General features: G+C 38.8%; 1 protein-coding gene across 2 annotated transcripts in view; it reads left to right on the top strand.

Moving 5' to 3' along the window:
* Positions 1 to 16,195, top strand: part of PRCP (prolylcarboxypeptidase) — a 31,382-nt gene that overhangs the window by 5,541 nt on the left and 9,646 nt on the right. Inside the window, exons 1-7 of one of the 2 annotated variants that reach the window (XM_054844157.1) lie at positions 4,524 to 4,654; positions 9,969 to 10,109; positions 11,250 to 11,351; positions 11,643 to 11,824; positions 12,566 to 12,723; positions 14,027 to 14,199; positions 15,686 to 15,850. In XM_054844157.1, coding sequence (XP_054700132.1) covers positions 11,256 to 11,351; positions 11,643 to 11,824; positions 12,566 to 12,723; positions 14,027 to 14,199; positions 15,686 to 15,850 — 774 coding nt within the window. In that variant the 5' untranslated portion in view covers positions 4,524 to 4,654; positions 9,969 to 10,109; positions 11,250 to 11,255. Of the gene's footprint in view, positions 1 to 4,523; positions 4,655 to 9,968; positions 10,110 to 11,249; positions 11,352 to 11,642; positions 11,825 to 12,565; positions 12,724 to 14,026; positions 14,200 to 15,685; positions 15,851 to 16,195 lie in introns of those variants that run through there. The other variant, XM_054844149.1, reaches the window with a different exon arrangement.

Genomic DNA, 16,195 nt, shown 5'->3' with positions numbered 1-16,195 from the left:
TTTTGAGGGGGGGGGAGCTCAGTTGGGACACAGGGAGGGAAATGAAGTTCAAAATGGAATTTGATGTTAATGTGTTCTATATTGATTTCTTCATCTGACTTTGAGGAGATCATGAGCACGAGTTGTCATAGACTGTGCAGATAACTTGCAATGTGTGCCAAATTGGTGAGAGGCTAGAGGTTACACCTTGATTATTTCATTTTAAATCTTCAAAAACTGAAGAAATAGCTTAATTTTCTTTATTTCATACATTCTGGAATATTTAGATTTTATATCTAAAGCAGTTAAGTTTTTGTAAGAAATTTAATGGGGAAAACCAGGCTGTACTTGGTTATCTTCCATATACTTGCAAAATGGTTAATTTCTTTGTTTTCTAGGCATGAGAATTCAGAGAATTAGATAGGGGCAGAAGGATGGGAATTTCATTTCTTTTCAGCACAGTCAGTACATACTGTCCTCCTTGCCTGTGGTGTAGGGGGATAATTTTCTTTTTTATTTTAATTTTTTAGTTGCTGTCTCCTCTGCACTAGTTCAGCCCTAGTGTCCCTGGAATATTTTCTTAGTCAGCACTGTTGTAGTGCTACTGCCAAGTGGCATTATTACTCTCACTTGTGCTGTGGTTGCTGTTCTCTAAATGCATACAGTGAGCAAAGAACAAAACTTCTGATCCTTTTGGGTAGTTGTTTCTATCTTCAAATTGACAAAACAGCTTTTTCCATTATTCACTCCTACAGCCAAGATACAAAGTTTAGGTACAAGCTTACCCTTGTGTCGGGCTTAAAGGAAGAATCATTAGGTGAAGAATATCTGGAGAAGGTATTTATAAGGTAAGATTGAGAAGTGTTTCTCTTTCCAGAAGAGGAGAAGGGTTCACTGAAAGCCCTGCCTGTGTGGGATGTGAGTATGCAGGGAGCTATGAAAATGTGCACTAGCTTCTCCGTCTGCTGATATGGACACACTTGTTGGTGCATCTCCTTTCATTACTAGTTAATTTCTTTTGCTTCCAATGGGAGGAAGTTTTCTTTTATTGTGAAGCAAAAAACCTTTCTAAAAGCATCCACAGAGGGACTTAGTATGAAAAAGCTAGTCAGAGGTAGGGTTAGATGGTAGTTTCCATGCAGGAACTTCCTTTCAAGACAACAGGAACAGAAAGTGATGGGCATCAGGCCCTTTGACTTCAGCAGGGCCTGGACTGAGGCCAGACTGAACTAGAGGAAGTGGGTGAAAGCAAAACTAGCACTAACAAAACGTTTGATTTATGCCTCAAAGCAGCAGCTTGCTTTTTCTTACTGCCCAGCTCCCTGAAAATAGTCTTCAAAAAAAGCTGTTCAGAACCGCATGGTGCTCTGGAAGTCCTGGCTTTTCTGTAGTGTTTCCTATACAGTGATGAATTACTGGCTACCTACAAGTGGACCGTTTTCAGTCCTGTAAGTCCCTGCTACCAGGGGGGAATGTAGAGTTCCCTTGACTCCTAAGCAGGAGCTCCTGTCCTACAAGGTGATGGCAAATAGCTTTTAGCAATGTCTGGAGTTGCTCAGAGTCTGTTCTGAACAGGGTAGTTCATAACAAAATGTTCTTGCCTGGTTTTAAGTGGAAAAAAACCCAGAAATAGAAAAATCTTTTTGGATAAAAATGAGAGCCTCTATTTAGAAGGGAAAACTGTTGCTTTGCTATGAGAAGAAAAGCACTGGTGGACCAGATCAATTCTAGGTGCTACCTGCACTGATATACAGACCCATCATTTTTCCATATGTTTGCTAGAGCTTTTCGACCACATGAGAACTTTGTAATGGTTGTGATGAGAGATGTGAATGCTTCTGCTTTAAAGTACAGCAATTTGTAGAAAAACTTCTCACCTGTAGGGAGCCGTGGATGTTAATTCCCTGAATGCTCCTGGTCTCCCTATCATCCCGTCTACCAATGTCTTGGAGCCCTGCAAGCAGACAGTTGTTCTTCAGTGTTCAGATATGTTGCAAGCTTGCCAGAGAAGCAGTTGCTATGTGGTATTTTTGCTATTGCATAAGGGCTGCATGACTAATTGGTGCTTTGTTTTCTGAAGTTTTCGTCCTCCCTTCCCTCTCAGATGCTTATCAGAATTGGTGGCTATTAAATAAATGATCCACAGTGGCACGTGTAAAATCCCTAGCACTGGACTTTATGTATTCAGTGCCTTTTAATATAAATAAACAGCCATCCCTGCACTGAGCTGTTGCCATTTTGCCTGTGCTTTGTCTAATTAGAAGAATATCTGGACGGATGACAAGACAGTTTTCCTGTTTGCTTTTACTATGTTTGTCTCTTCTTCCTTGGATCCCCTGTTTTGTGTGGAATTAGCTGTAGAAAATAAAATAACAAATAATAGTGGTTGAACTAAGGCTGGGAGAATGCTAGAATGAAGCACGTTTCTATGTAGCTCTGAATCTGAGAAGTAAAATGATTGCAACTTGAATTGAGCCTTTAAAAATATTTGGCAAAGTGTAAAATTCTAGCTCTTTTTGGGAATAGGGTAGAGGTGTGTTAAATATTTAATTTAATCAAATAAAAACATTGTCTTGATTCTGAAATAGTTTTCTTCCCCATGTCTTGGCTTACAAAAAGGCTGAGGAAGTATTTAAAATGAGAAACACTTTGACCAGGGAAGATCACACTTACTTTGTAAAGTATTTTGTTTAAACAATTAATCCCAGTCAAAACTTTAAGAAACAATTAGTAAGACTGGAATATTTTTATACTGCTTAATCTGTGACATACTGAAGGTTCATATACAATTTTTTCTTCATCTTCCAAATGTGGTGGATTTGTAATTCAATCTGGAAGGCAGATGGAAAAAAAATACAGGCCTTTGACTGTTAACTTTCATAGGGGTAACTTTGTTTTTGCTGCTGTAATGCATCTTCTTCATGCTTCTTTCAGCTGTATGAAATAATGCACTTTGGGTAATACAGCTTTGATATGTTTGTTCCCTATGCCTTGCCCCATCCCTTCTCCCGTGGAAGAATTTCACCAGGATAATAATGCCCTGAATGGAAGCGTCAATGATGTGATCATTGGGTGTGTTTATCATCATAGTAGTTTGTTATAAGTTTGTGCAGTTGATTGCTTTCAGCAGGACAAGCCTCTCCATTGCTTGGAGAAGAGTGGAGTGGCAGGGGAATGGAGAGCGTGGTTAAGGAGCATCAGCAGTGAAGCTAATTGAAGTGATTCCTGCCATCGCCTGCCTTGGTCTCCCATTCTCTCCCTTGTACTGGAGCTTTGCTGCTATCTAGTCTGGGGTGGAAAATTTTGGGAGGGCCTATGGGACCTCTCAGACCATCCTTCCAACTGGAAGAGCTGTAATGAGGAATTGTATCTTCACTGTGGATACTGGTGGAGGATTTTATGCTGCAGTAGTTAAAGCCTAAATGTGTCTATGGACTTCATCCTTACATGGTGAGGAGGATCTGGAGGTTCAGCTGCAGCACAGAACTACTAATGGTTTGTGGAAGTTGAAACCAATTTGTTTGTGTTCTCATTAGCTGCTCAGGTTTCCAACATAAAAATAACCTTTCATCATACACTGAGAGCTGTTTGTTTCTAACAAGGGCTGACCTGAGTAGCCTGGTGCTTTCCTACAGCATATCCTGTAGCTGTTTAAATGTTCTTTGGTGTTTTTCTTTTAAGTGTCTTGTCCAAACTGTGTGACTCAGGGCAGGGGAAGAGTTCCTGTCTGAGGCTTTCCTTGTCAGTGCTTTTTAATCACTGAAGTGATAAATGAGTGCTAAAAGCAAACTTCCTTCAACAGTTGCAACCTCCAAAGAGCAGGTGATGTGGTTTCTGCAGCATAAAAGAGGCTTCAGTAAAATACACAAAGCATGATTGTAGTCAAAGGCCAGTGTGTTCACAAGGACATAGTCACAATGGAAGGGATCCCTCCATTACAAGGATCTTAAGCCCGCATTTGTTTTGGGGACTGTGTTTGGCTGAAAGCTAATACCAGCCAAGGAAAAACTGGTAACAGTTGTTCTAGACCATCACTAGTCCAATAGAAGTTGGAATCAATTAATAGGCAAAAAGCATGCATATTGTTATGTCTGTATGTTTTGTTAAATGTTGATGGATTAAGGAAATAAAATTAAATCTAGTGAACAAAACCTGAATTTTGGGGAGTGTGGAAGATTACAATGACAGTCCCATTTCTTCCAATTTTCTTAGTATTTGTGTAGGACTTAACTTAATGGGTTAATGAAGCCTGGTGCAAGAAGGTGCAGTTTGTATCTCCCTGCTCTTCCACAGAGCATCAAATGATTATGCATTTCAACAGACTGATGCTAATATTCAGTATCTGCTGTCCCTTGCACAAGTAGAAAGCCTAGAAAGCAAGGAAACACCTCATTCCTTGCATTTAAAATGGAAAAGATAAAACACAGCTAACCTTGATTTTTCTTGTCTTTTTTTCTTTTCTTCCTTTTCTGCACTAAATTAGCAGGGACAAACTGAGAATCTGTTCATGAGAAGAAGCCTCAATCCTGGCAGGCTACGATACACAAAAAAAATGTGCAATAGGAGGAAACAAAGCAGCAAGAACAATGTCAGGGAGACTTTTAAAAAAAATGATTTTTATTTAGCTTCCATTTCTGGTTCTGTGTGTCCCCTGCTATGAAGACATAAATAGTGTGTGAGTATATATTTCTTTTAGTGGTACTCTACTGCTGCAATGGTTTTTATGAGCTTGAATATTTAACTGTATGTAATAGTACTTGTAATAAAATTTGGGGCCCCTTGAATATGATGCTGTACAAAGATGGCAAGGCAGTCCCTGCCCTCATGAACTCGCAGCTTAAATGGAGGAAGCAAAGATTTTAAAAAGGAAACAAAACTATTAGGGCCAGCTAACTGGACTGGAGTCCCGCAGCCTGTCAGGAGTAAAACCAGGAATAGAAACACATCGGTGAAATCCCAAAGAGGCTAGTGCCCACACTGCTGTTCATGCAGGAGGATATCCTCAGACTATCCTGTATCTTTATGTCCTCAGGAAATAATTCAGACAGGATGAGCACTCAAAACAACTCCATGAATGTGTGCAGAGTGGGGCATGACTCTTAAAATCCCCTGGCTTCTTGCTAGTAAAACAACTGGCTTGATTTCAGATGGCATATCCCAGTTTGGGAAAATAAAGCTATTGCCTAGAGGATCAAAATTCAAGGCGTGACAGAGAGGCTTTCAGACACTTGCAATCTTGCCAGAAACTCAAAAGCGTAAAACCATTAGGTGCTGATTTACCACCTTGAGTGACATTAAATGCTTTCTGTTAGAAGCTATCCTGTGAATTAGTCTTTGGAAAAGGCTTTGGGTTTGCTGTCCTGTCTCTGTAGTCACTAATGACCTTAAGATGCTGCTGAGAAGGAAGTGGGTTTTAGCCTACATGTCCTGTTTTGTCTTTGTACTTAACACAGTGCCACAGTTCCTGAATACTTCCAGGAGTATATTAAGCAGACTAACATCTGTAAAATAACTAACATCTGCTGTGCTGTTTTTTGTTTCCTCCCCAGGGGAGATGTGTGGCAGAGTGGTTTATTTTAAATGGACTTGCAAAACAAAAAAAAGCACGTTAAAAAAAACCTACCCCAAGATAAGTCATCTTTGAGAGCTCAACATAAGCACATGATACATGTGCACATATAAGGTAAAGTCCAAGAAATGTGCTGTGTATTTTGAGTGGAAGGCAGTGAGGTGGGTTTTGGCCCTTCCTTCCACTTTGTTCAGTGCACCAGTCTGGAGAAAGCTCCTCATCCTGAGCTGATGAGCTGCACTTTGTTGTAGAGTTTCTCTTGAGGTAAAGGATCAAAGCTGCTGACTCAAGTCTTTGGTCTGGAGCTCTCATCAGCCTCTTGGGCACAAGAGCTCGTGCTGCCTACTGACTGCCCTTTTAAATCAAACTCAGTGAGTGCAGTTCTCTGTGGCCGTGGCCATGCTTTGGGAAGTTGCTGCAGTCTTCCATCTGGAGCTGGCTGCCTCTTGAGCAATCTGTTGTGCATATGTTTGTATTTTCCCCAAATGATGTGTGAGTCTTTGGACTCAAAGATGTGCAGGAAAATACAAGATGATTCCTTTTTTTAATCAAGCAAGATTTGTGAAGATTTTTGTACACGGAATTGAAATTGTTCCTTGCTTTTTTGCCTCACAGCTGTGAGGTAAAAAAAATCTCCAAAGAATTCCAATCCTGCCTACCTCAGCTGACAAGTTTCCCTTAAACCTATTCATAACTTTTTTACTTTCAGTACTTTTTTCTATTTTTATTCTCCCTTTTATGAGTACCAGAATGACTGTTTCTGTGTCAGTGTATCTATCTACATTATACTTTCATTTGTAAAATATTACTGTTGTATTGTTGTTGATGACTGTGTTCTTATTTTAAGTGAACTTGCTACGTAGTCCTGTTTACAGAAGCTTAAAACTTTAGGCTGTGTAACTGGTTTGAATTAATCCTAGAATAGTTTAATTTTGGAAGGGAACCCAACATGTCATCTGCTCTGACTTCCCATTCAAAGTTGTATTAGGTTGCTCAGGGCCTTGTACTTACTGCTGACACTTTGGCAATAATTGTAATTATGAAAATTGTAATTAGAAAAACCTCATATATGCTAAAATACCTCTACCATTGTGACTTTTAACCAACAGTTGAGGTATTGTAAATGTGCACTAAACTGCTTTTTTCTTTTGCTGTTGTAGTCTATTCTAATTAAGTCTGGTTGCAAAAGTCATTGCTTTTGTCTTGCTCTTTTTGCATAAACGTAGAAAAGAAATATTCTGATTCAACTTTGTAATAAAATGTGACTTAAGAAAAAAAAGCTAAAAAAAAAAATCTGGGTAATTTGAGTTGTAAAGTATACTTCACACAGTTTTTGGGGTGTATTACTCGTTTGCATACCTGTTCTGTAAAGGATGGGGAAAGAAAGCACTGGTTGAATAACCAGCAGTTCCCATGCACAGCCCTGCGTGTTCCTGCAGTGCAGTTTGGCTACATGACAGCTCCATCTGCTGTTCTTCAACTACAGCTTTCCCTTTGCGTCCAAACCTCCTGCTTCACAATTTCATATTGATTCTTGTGCTTTTTCCCTTCGACTTAGTACATTTTCAAACAGATTTTTAATCTCGTGAGGAAATACTCCTTGGGACACCTCCAAACTGTGTTTTGATGTTCTGGATTAAGAATTTCTTTGAATTTCTTGGCAATAACCAGCAGTGGTGACAACTCTGTCTGCTTTACAAACATTAGGGATTTTTTTGGTCATGTGTCTCACCCTTGCAAAGACAAGGTACTACAAGGTATGAAGCCCCATCATCTAGCAATAAAGGAGTTCCTGCTCTTCAGTTGAGTAATAGGTACTAGTGGGGTTTTTTTTCCTGGAAAAGTCTGGAGTTATCTTGCCTGGGATCTTACACATGTCCATGGTTTGTTATGAATAGGATAAACAGAGGCAGTTTAGCTGCTGGGAGGCTATCAAAATTTTACAGATTGAGAGAGGAATGGGAAAGAAGAACGTGACTACTGGCAGTGAGTGAGTCTACAGCATGTCTCAGTCAAGATGAAAATCATGACGCTTTGATCAATGTGGTTACTGAAACCAGCAAAAGAAAACTTTAATTCCCATACCTATTGCTCTCAATATTGAGAGGCAGACTCACTAGAGCATTGAGATTTTGGGGTTTGTTTTGTGGGAGCTGACTGACAGATCACATCACAAGGAAACCATAGTAAATCATATCTCTAAAAAGAAAATCAGCTGTCATTTGAGGAAAATATATTCATATTTCAGTATTACTATCTTAATTTTCCAGTGGAAGGGGAACAGTAAGATGGGCTTTAGAATCTGTTCTGCACAATACCCCATTGAATAACCTCAGCCTGGTGCCAAAAGGATGCGTAGCCATTAAACTACTTTGATTTTTTCCCCTTTTTTCCCTTCACTCTGTTTTCTGTCTGTTGCATATTAAGCTGCCTGTACTGAAAAGATTTTGGTACATGTCTTTGTAGTTCATGAAAGTCAAATACTTTTTGTGGTGTAGTCTTGTAGTTGGTGCTGTGGTTTCAGGCAGGAAGGATGCAGAATCGCGTTTTAAAGCTAAATTTTTAATTTTAGATGATTCCATAAAAGGTGAACAGGACACATGAGCTTATTTTTTCTGATCTCTGGCTAGCAGCCTAACCAGAAAAGTTAAATAGAAAAACATACTTCTCTGCTTTACAAACAGACCTAGAACAAAAGATACATTTGTTGTACTTTCTAATAGTATTGGGGTTTATTAAACTATACTGTGCTTTTTTTCTGATGTGCCTTATCTAATAATTCTTTTTAATTATCCCAAGGTCTTATGACCAAAGACTTTTTCAGTTGTTGGCCTTGTTCTGCCTTTCTACGTCTAATCACACCTTGTTTCTTTGTCAAGCCTCATGCACAGACTGTCCTGCCAGCAGTGAGTTACAACATGACTAACTGTCCTTTCACTTCAGCCCAAGAGCGAGTAAGCTTTGAGAGAGTTTGGAAAAGATACTTTGCAGCAGATTGTACATCTTAAGTTCCTGCACTCTCTTTGACCCAAACCCCATATAAGTACATGGTGTGGAGTAGTTGGATCCTGCAGGTCAAGAGTTAGGCTTTCCTGAGCTGCCTGGAGGAGTCTGCCTAGCAGTTAGGTCACTGTTAGGAGCCAGTGCTTGGATTTGTGTGCAGTTTCCTGCTTTTTAACATTAACTTGCAGATATCCTCAAAACAGGAAATGTGGAACGCTGATTCCTGGAGCATCTGAGAGATTTGGCAGAGTTGTTGGTGTAAAGGCAGATGGGTGAGCAGAGATGTTCAAGCCAGCAGATGTCAGGCTGTTACCGCCAGCAAGAAACAATATGAAAGGAAAAGATGATGCTTTGTGCTGACGGAAGTGAAAATTGCAAAACCACAGGTCATCTTCAACCAACGAATAAAAGTAGTGATGGTTTGTGAATATGTGGTAGTTAAGCAGCATAGCTCTTCTGTAGTGGTTTTGTGTTTTGGTTTAGTTTTTTATTTTTTATAGTAAAAGCCTGTGTGGGTATTCCAGAGTAAGATTATGTCCATATGCAGGGAGTTACCTTGTAAAAGCAACTGATAAACTTTCCAGTGTGGATGAATGCTTGGGGAAGGGTCAAGGGGGATAGTGCATACAAAGCAGTGTGAATAAAAGCTGAAAACGTGACCTTAGGAATTGAAATTAAATTTCTAATGAGGGAATAAAGCTAACACTGTGGGGTTTAGGTTAAGTGGTGTGTACAGGCTTGCAATATTTGTGGGGAAAAAAGATGGGGATGTGAATTAGTGAAAATTGCAAGGAGAGAAGCAGCACTCCATAAAACTATCTGAAAAATCTGTCAATAGCACAAGTAGTACAGAAAAATAGGATTTTCTAAGAATTAAAAAAAACCCAAACCAATACTTTCTAACAAGAATCTCTTTAAATGTCAATCTTATGCCAAAAGGAGGAGAGAAAGAGGAGGGGGTTTTGCTGGTTTTGGTTTTTTTTTTTTTTAAATAAGGCTAGTAAGGAATTTTTCTAAGACTCAAAACATTTGATGACTCTTCTTACTTTTTGATACAGTTTTATTTCATCAGATATTTTGTGACTGCCTCAGCAGATTTGTCTGATTTCCTAAATATATTTAGAATATCTCATGTTAAGTATGATACTATAAAAAGAACATGGAAATTTTTTATAGCTGAAAATAACATTTCTCCTTCAGTAGATACACCTATAATTTTGGCTAGTTTCTTTCATAAAGCACAAGAATTTTAATGCATTAGGAATGTAACAATAGAAATTAATTCAATGTCATATTTTATCTTAGTAAAACTTTCTTGGTTTTCCTTTATTTTTCAACTGCAAAGTGACTGTCAGCACTTGCAGTGGACTCCATGATCAATTGTAGCTTTTGAACATGTTGTTCCCTGTTCTTACAGATTGATCACTTTGGATTTGATGAAAATCTTACGTTCCAGCAGCGGTATCTAGTAGCAGATCAGCACTGGAATAAAGACAATGGACCAATACTATTTTACACAGGCAATGAAGGAGACATCACATGGTTCTGCAACAATACGGTATGTGGAGAATAGATTCTTGAATTACAATCCTTTTTTCCAGTAGTGGCTGACTGAAAAATAAGGAGGAACAAGCACACAGTGTCAGAATGTCATTTAAAGAGAAGTTTGTAATGGTTATGATTGTTATAGGAGGAAGAAAAAGCTGGAAAAAAGCACAGGAAAAGTTTTAGGGAGTTCAGGGTACTGTTTGAAACCCATAAAATCGAAGTGATGCACTTGTATTAACATCCTGGAGTAGTGAAGAAAATTTCTAGGGGAAACACTGTAAGGTGCCTCAAGCTAAGAATGCAAAAAACTGGACCAAATTGTACCTATTCCAGTACTTCAGAGTCCCCAAGTAAAATGGGAGGGTTTTTCTTACGGAGAGGAAAAAAAAAAACCAACCATATGAAATGAAGAGGGCTGGAAATCAAGGATAGATGATTCTTGTTCTCTGATAAGACCTGTGGAAGTTTTTAACTTCCCCGACTGATACAAATGCAGAATGGCGTGTGTGGGCATTTTTCAGCCACTTCAATACAAAGTCCAGTAACGCAACAGGAGGTGGCATGTGCTGGGCTCAGAGCAACTAAGGACTGCTTACACACTTTGTTCTGTCAGCAGGTGATCTCTGTCTGCCTGTTTCTATAACTGGTGGTAACAAGCTGCTGTCAACAAGTAATAACAAGTAGAAGTTATTTATTAGTTGAAAATAAGTGTATTGCAATGCTCTAGGTTATTTCTTATTGCCAAACAAATTTTGTTTCCTGTAAAGTAGCCCTAACTCAAACGCATGCTTTTTTTCTGTAGTGTTTTTTATTTTGTATGAGTTAAGCTTGTGCTATAGAAGTTCTGGCAGGATTCCCTGTATGTACTCACAAAACAATACTGTTTAATATTTGGCAGCATTAAAATAGACATATTTTCTTTGTATGTGTCCTGGTCTCTGGAGGGATATCTGTTTTGTATGTTTTTGTACTTCAGTGATACTTTAAAACCAAATTTAAAACCAAATTTAAAACCAAACTCTGTCTTTATAGTTGTATTTTGATTGTGATATCTTTCTAATTGATAAGAGTTGTAATATACTAGACTGAAAGTAGAGACTTTGAAAATAATTGAATCAATTTATTTAAATGACTACTTTCTTTCAACCAGGGTTTTATGTGGGATGTGGCCGAAGAACTTAATGCCATGTTAGTATTTGCTGAACATAGATATTACGGAGAATCTTTGCCGTTTGGGAATGAGTCTTTCAGTGTAAGTGTTGTCTTTTGTCTTCCTTGTATGTTGTATACAAACATAATTCTGCCTGTCATAATTCTTGCAATGACTGTTAGCCTGAGTAAGATTTAGATGTGCTAGAAACACACAACTATCTTATTTTTATCATTTAAAAAAATAATAATCTGAGATTTTCTAGCACTTCAAGGGACACCTGCAAAGACAAATATTTAATTTGTTATCGGGCACAGATTTAGAACTCAGCAGCTGCTGTGGGGAATAGAAAGACTGCTGCTGGAAATAACTCACCTGCTTTCTTTGTCTCAGGATTCCAAGCATCTGAATTACCTGACGTCAGAACAAGCTCTGGCAGACTTTGCAGTACTGATTGAGTACTTAAAGACGACAATTGCAGGAGCCCGTTACAGTCCTGTCATAGCTATAGGAGGATCTTATGGAGGAATGCTTGCAGCCTGGTTTAGGATGAAGTACCCCCACGTGGTAGTTGGGTGAGTGTACTCATCCTGGTCAAATGCAGAGTAGGCATTTGTTACTTCTGTGCTATAAATATTACAGCACTGGGAGAAGTACCATAATTCAAGCTGGCATGAGTTTTTCAATATTTACTGGGAGGAGGAATTAAGTTACATTGAATTTGGGAAGAGGCACTGTTTGCCTTAAAAAGACAGCTGTAGGTCAGCAGGTACTGGATGGTGTATATTTTCAGAGCTATCTGTTAGTTTTGTAAAACCAATTATTATGAACACTGACTTTGCACCTAATTTTTCTAGGGTCACCAGACTTCCTGGTGACTTGAGGCAGGTCTTTAATCTCTTTGATGCCTTAGTTCCCTTCTGGGAAACAAGATTAGTAATTCCCCTACCTTTGTCTGCTAAGGAGTAGATTTTTGTGGGCAAGGGCTTTTTTCAGTTGAGTTTGCACAATGCCTAGTGAGAAAGACCTAGTTGCTAGATGAGAATGAAAAAATAATAAAGTAAGCAAGTTTGAGTTTCTACTTGATGTATTTACTGATATCTTTGTATGAGGGTCTAATACTTATAGCCTTTGCATGCAGATCTACAGAATAGTTTTGCAGTGTTATGGTTAGTTCACCTATGGCTCAGTGTCCAAGCTGAATTATAAATGCTACTCAGATAGTGGCTGTGGGGAGGGTATAGAGGATGGAAGCTCACTTTGCAGGGGTTCAGGATGCATGTGCTTTTCCAAACCATCTTTATGTCCTTTTGCAGAGCTCTGGCAGCCTCTGCCCCAATCTGGCAGTTCGGTGATTTGGTTCCATGTGGTGCTTATTTCAGCATAGTGACTAATGATTTCAAAAAGAGTGGGACAGGCTGCTCAGAAAGCATCCGGAATTCCTGGAACGCCATTAACCACCTTTCCTCAACAGGTGAGCCCTCACCAATACTTTTTTAAAGGGTCGTAATGTTACAACTTCATAAAATCAGAAAGCTTGTTATATACAGGTGAAAGCCATGTATTGATTTTTTTTTTTAAACTATACTCTTAGTATTGAAAACTGCCAAATAAGCTTTGCATTATTTTTAAATGTCTGGTTTGGATCACAAGCTTCATACCTGGTGTGATTCAGTGTCCAGGACCAAACATCCCTAAGATCAGACAGGAGCTGACTCCAGATCAGACCCTCAACCCTTGTATTCCTTCTGACAAAGTAAGGCAGATAGTCATTACTCTTAAAAAAAAAAAAAGTTTCAATACCAACTGAGGCAATCAGTATAGAAAATCACTGCCATCCTTATGGATTCAGTGCTAGGGACTCAGTTGGACTCCATGATATTAAGGGTCTTTTTCAACCTAAATGATTCTATGACTATGTGAAAGGAGGTTGTAGCTAAGTGGGTATCAGTCTCTTTTCCCAAGTAACAAGCAATAGGACAAGAGGAAATGGCCTCAGGTTGTGCCAGGGAAGGTTTAGATTGGATATTAAGAAACATTTCTTCACTGAAAGGGCTGTCTAGTTGTGGAACAGGCTGCCTAGGGAGGTGGTTGAGGCACCATCCCTGGAGGTATTTAAAAGACGTGTAGACGTGGTGCTTAGGGACGTGGTTTAGTGATGGATTTGGCAGTGTTAGGTTTAGGGTGGGACTTGATGATCTTAAGTCTTTTCCGATGTAAATGATTCTATGATTCTATATCAGATGAGGTCACTGTGTAGCAAAGGAATTCAATTTACAAAAAAAAAATCTTGCTGCTTGAGTTGAGTGTATTAAAGACAAAGCCTGGTATGATGAGTTAACTAATGAAAATCAGAGAAGCTGAACTGGATGAGTTCTAGACCAGATAAAATAATGAAAGGCCAGGGGAGTCCCAAGAGAGCTATCTATTAATAGACCTTGCACTATGAGCTAGCTGATCTGAAGTTTTCCTTTCATTGGAAGAAGAGTGCTCTGATGTTACTTCCTATCAAAAAAAAAAAAAAGCCAAATGTCTTGTAAATCTTTGGATTTTTAGATAACGTTATCTTAGCTGTGACATACCCATACACTGAAATATGCAGATTGTATTTCCTTTCATTTAGAGGTGCTGACTAAAATTTGATCTGCTATGCTATGGATGTGGAATAATTTCACCAGATTAGTTACGCTGAATGAAAATATTTTTTAGCAGCAGCACAACTGACCTATGAGTTAATGGAACAATATATTAAACGTTATTTTATTTTTTTATTAAAGATGCTGGTTTACAGTGGCTTTCCAGTGCATTTCGTTTGTGCAGCCCATTAAAAAATCTTCAGGATGCTGCTATATTGAAAAATTGGCTGAGTGAAACATGGGTGAACTTGGCTATGGTGAACTATCCCTATAAAGCTGACTTCTTACAGCCTCTGCCAGCTTGGCCTGTACAGGTAATTGAGAACCAGTGTCTTGTAGAATTGACCATTTGGTTTAACTAATTCTCTCTTTCTCTCCCAGCCTGCACCTTTTCCTTTATTTTTGGCTCTGTAGAACCAACATGGCTGAAAAGAGAACCAGGGCAATATCTTCTTGTACATCAGCCGGTTTGTTGACTGACTGCTACTTGTAGGACTAATAGGTTGCATCAAGAGCCCAGAAGAAAAGTGCCAGGGATGACTGAAACTCAGCTGTCGTGCAGAGTTGTTCCTGAGGAGCAGAAATGTTGCACAAAAAGCACATGCAATTAGAGCTTCTGATGCCAGGCTTACCTGACAGAGCTTGCAATTAAAGAGGAAGTTTTGAGGCTATGCCTTTTTTGATGGGGGAGAGCTAGTGAAAATAAATGGTGATCCCCACAAATTTATTCCTTGTAAAGTCACTTCTCAAAGCAGAACCACTTTTCACATTTGCAAACCTTCACTTGTGCAGTTCTGTTTATCTGCAGTGCTTTCTCCAAGGTTTCTATTTTCTTGGAGTGTTTTTCTTTTAAGACTCTAGCTGAATTTCCCTGCATGGCTTTGGGTTACTGTGTATGGCAGGTAAGATAGATAAAATACAAATTTTTTTGGCTATTAAACAATAGTGAAATATAAAAATTTCCCTTGTAGAGCTGTCTGTGCTCTCCCTGCAGAGAGTAATTCTGGGTTCTTCCGATGGACTGGGAGCTCAGATTCACAGCTTTTACCCTTCACTGTTCTTGTATTAGTCCCAGCTCCATGAGAGCGGGGTAAGGAGAAAGCCTTGCCAAAGAGAATACTGGTGCTTTAAAAAACAAAAAAGAAAATTAAGATCAAAACTTTCTGGGGCAGTAGCTGTTGTTATCTATTTGTTTTTGGGGTTTTTTCCACTACTTGCATCCTCAGTTACATTTTGAGTTAAATTCTACTCAAGATTGCTCTTAATTTTTCACTGGCAAAACACTGCCTTGTTCTACCACCTGATATTTTACAAACGCAAAGTAAGAATTTTGCAATGCTACTGTATAAAAGGACTTAAGTATTAGAACTTTTCTTACATGGATGTTTCCATTTGTACTACAGCAAACTGCAGGGAACCCCAATCTATACCTGGAGCTGTTTTGTTATATATTTGCATGTCTTATCTTTCATTAGAGGAGCTAAATACTCTTTATTAAGTATTATTTATTTTAAAGAACAGGAAATGAATTGAAAAGCTTAGTGAATGCAATATTAAGGTTGCACTGCTTTTAAAGTTTTAATCAGGAAATGTAAAGTTTCAGGTTCCTCATAGCAGCACGCACTATGCAAATGGAATACTGTTCTTTGTGATAATGCTAAGAGTATGATATATCATTGCATAGAAAGACACTTTCTGGAAGTGGTCTGACATACTTCAAAAAAATTGATATGCCGTCAGGTATCATGTATTAATGTTTTTCTTGCAGATTTAGATCCCCCCCTTCTTTGTTTGTTGCAGGAAGTCTGCAAGTTCTTGAAGGATCCCAGTCTCTCTGACAAATTGTTGCTGCAGAATGTTTTCCAGGCAGTAAACTTATATTACAATTATTCAGGAGAAGCCTCATGCTTAGACATGTCTGAGACTGCAACTAAGAATCTAGGCCAGTTGGGTTGGTACTATCAGGTATGTGCTTTATACTTTCTAAATTGTAACACAGTGAGGTTTTTCAGGCTAGAGCTGATGAGAATTGTCAAGTCATTTGACTGTCAGTATATTGGACCAGATGTAACTGATATACTAATGACAAATGTAAGCATGAAGCAAGTATGATTGTAGTGGGGCGCAAAAAGAGAAGCAGCTTTCCCAGGAGGTTTAGGTTGTCTTCATTATTTAGCTAATTGTTGAGTTTCAGCTCTTCATATTGACTGAAAATGACGTACAGGGGCAGCATCTCTGTCTTCTAGTCCCCCCCATCCCAGCTGTCCATCTCAATTTGTGCAAGCAAATATGTCTGTATGTGTTGATACT

This window comes from Grus americana, chromosome 1 (assembly GCF_028858705.1).
Source record: "Grus americana isolate bGruAme1 chromosome 1, bGruAme1.mat, whole genome shotgun sequence".
Classification (NCBI taxonomy): domain Eukaryota; kingdom Metazoa; phylum Chordata; class Aves; order Gruiformes; family Gruidae; genus Grus; species Grus americana.
This window is presented reverse-complemented; position numbering and strand designations above follow the sequence as displayed.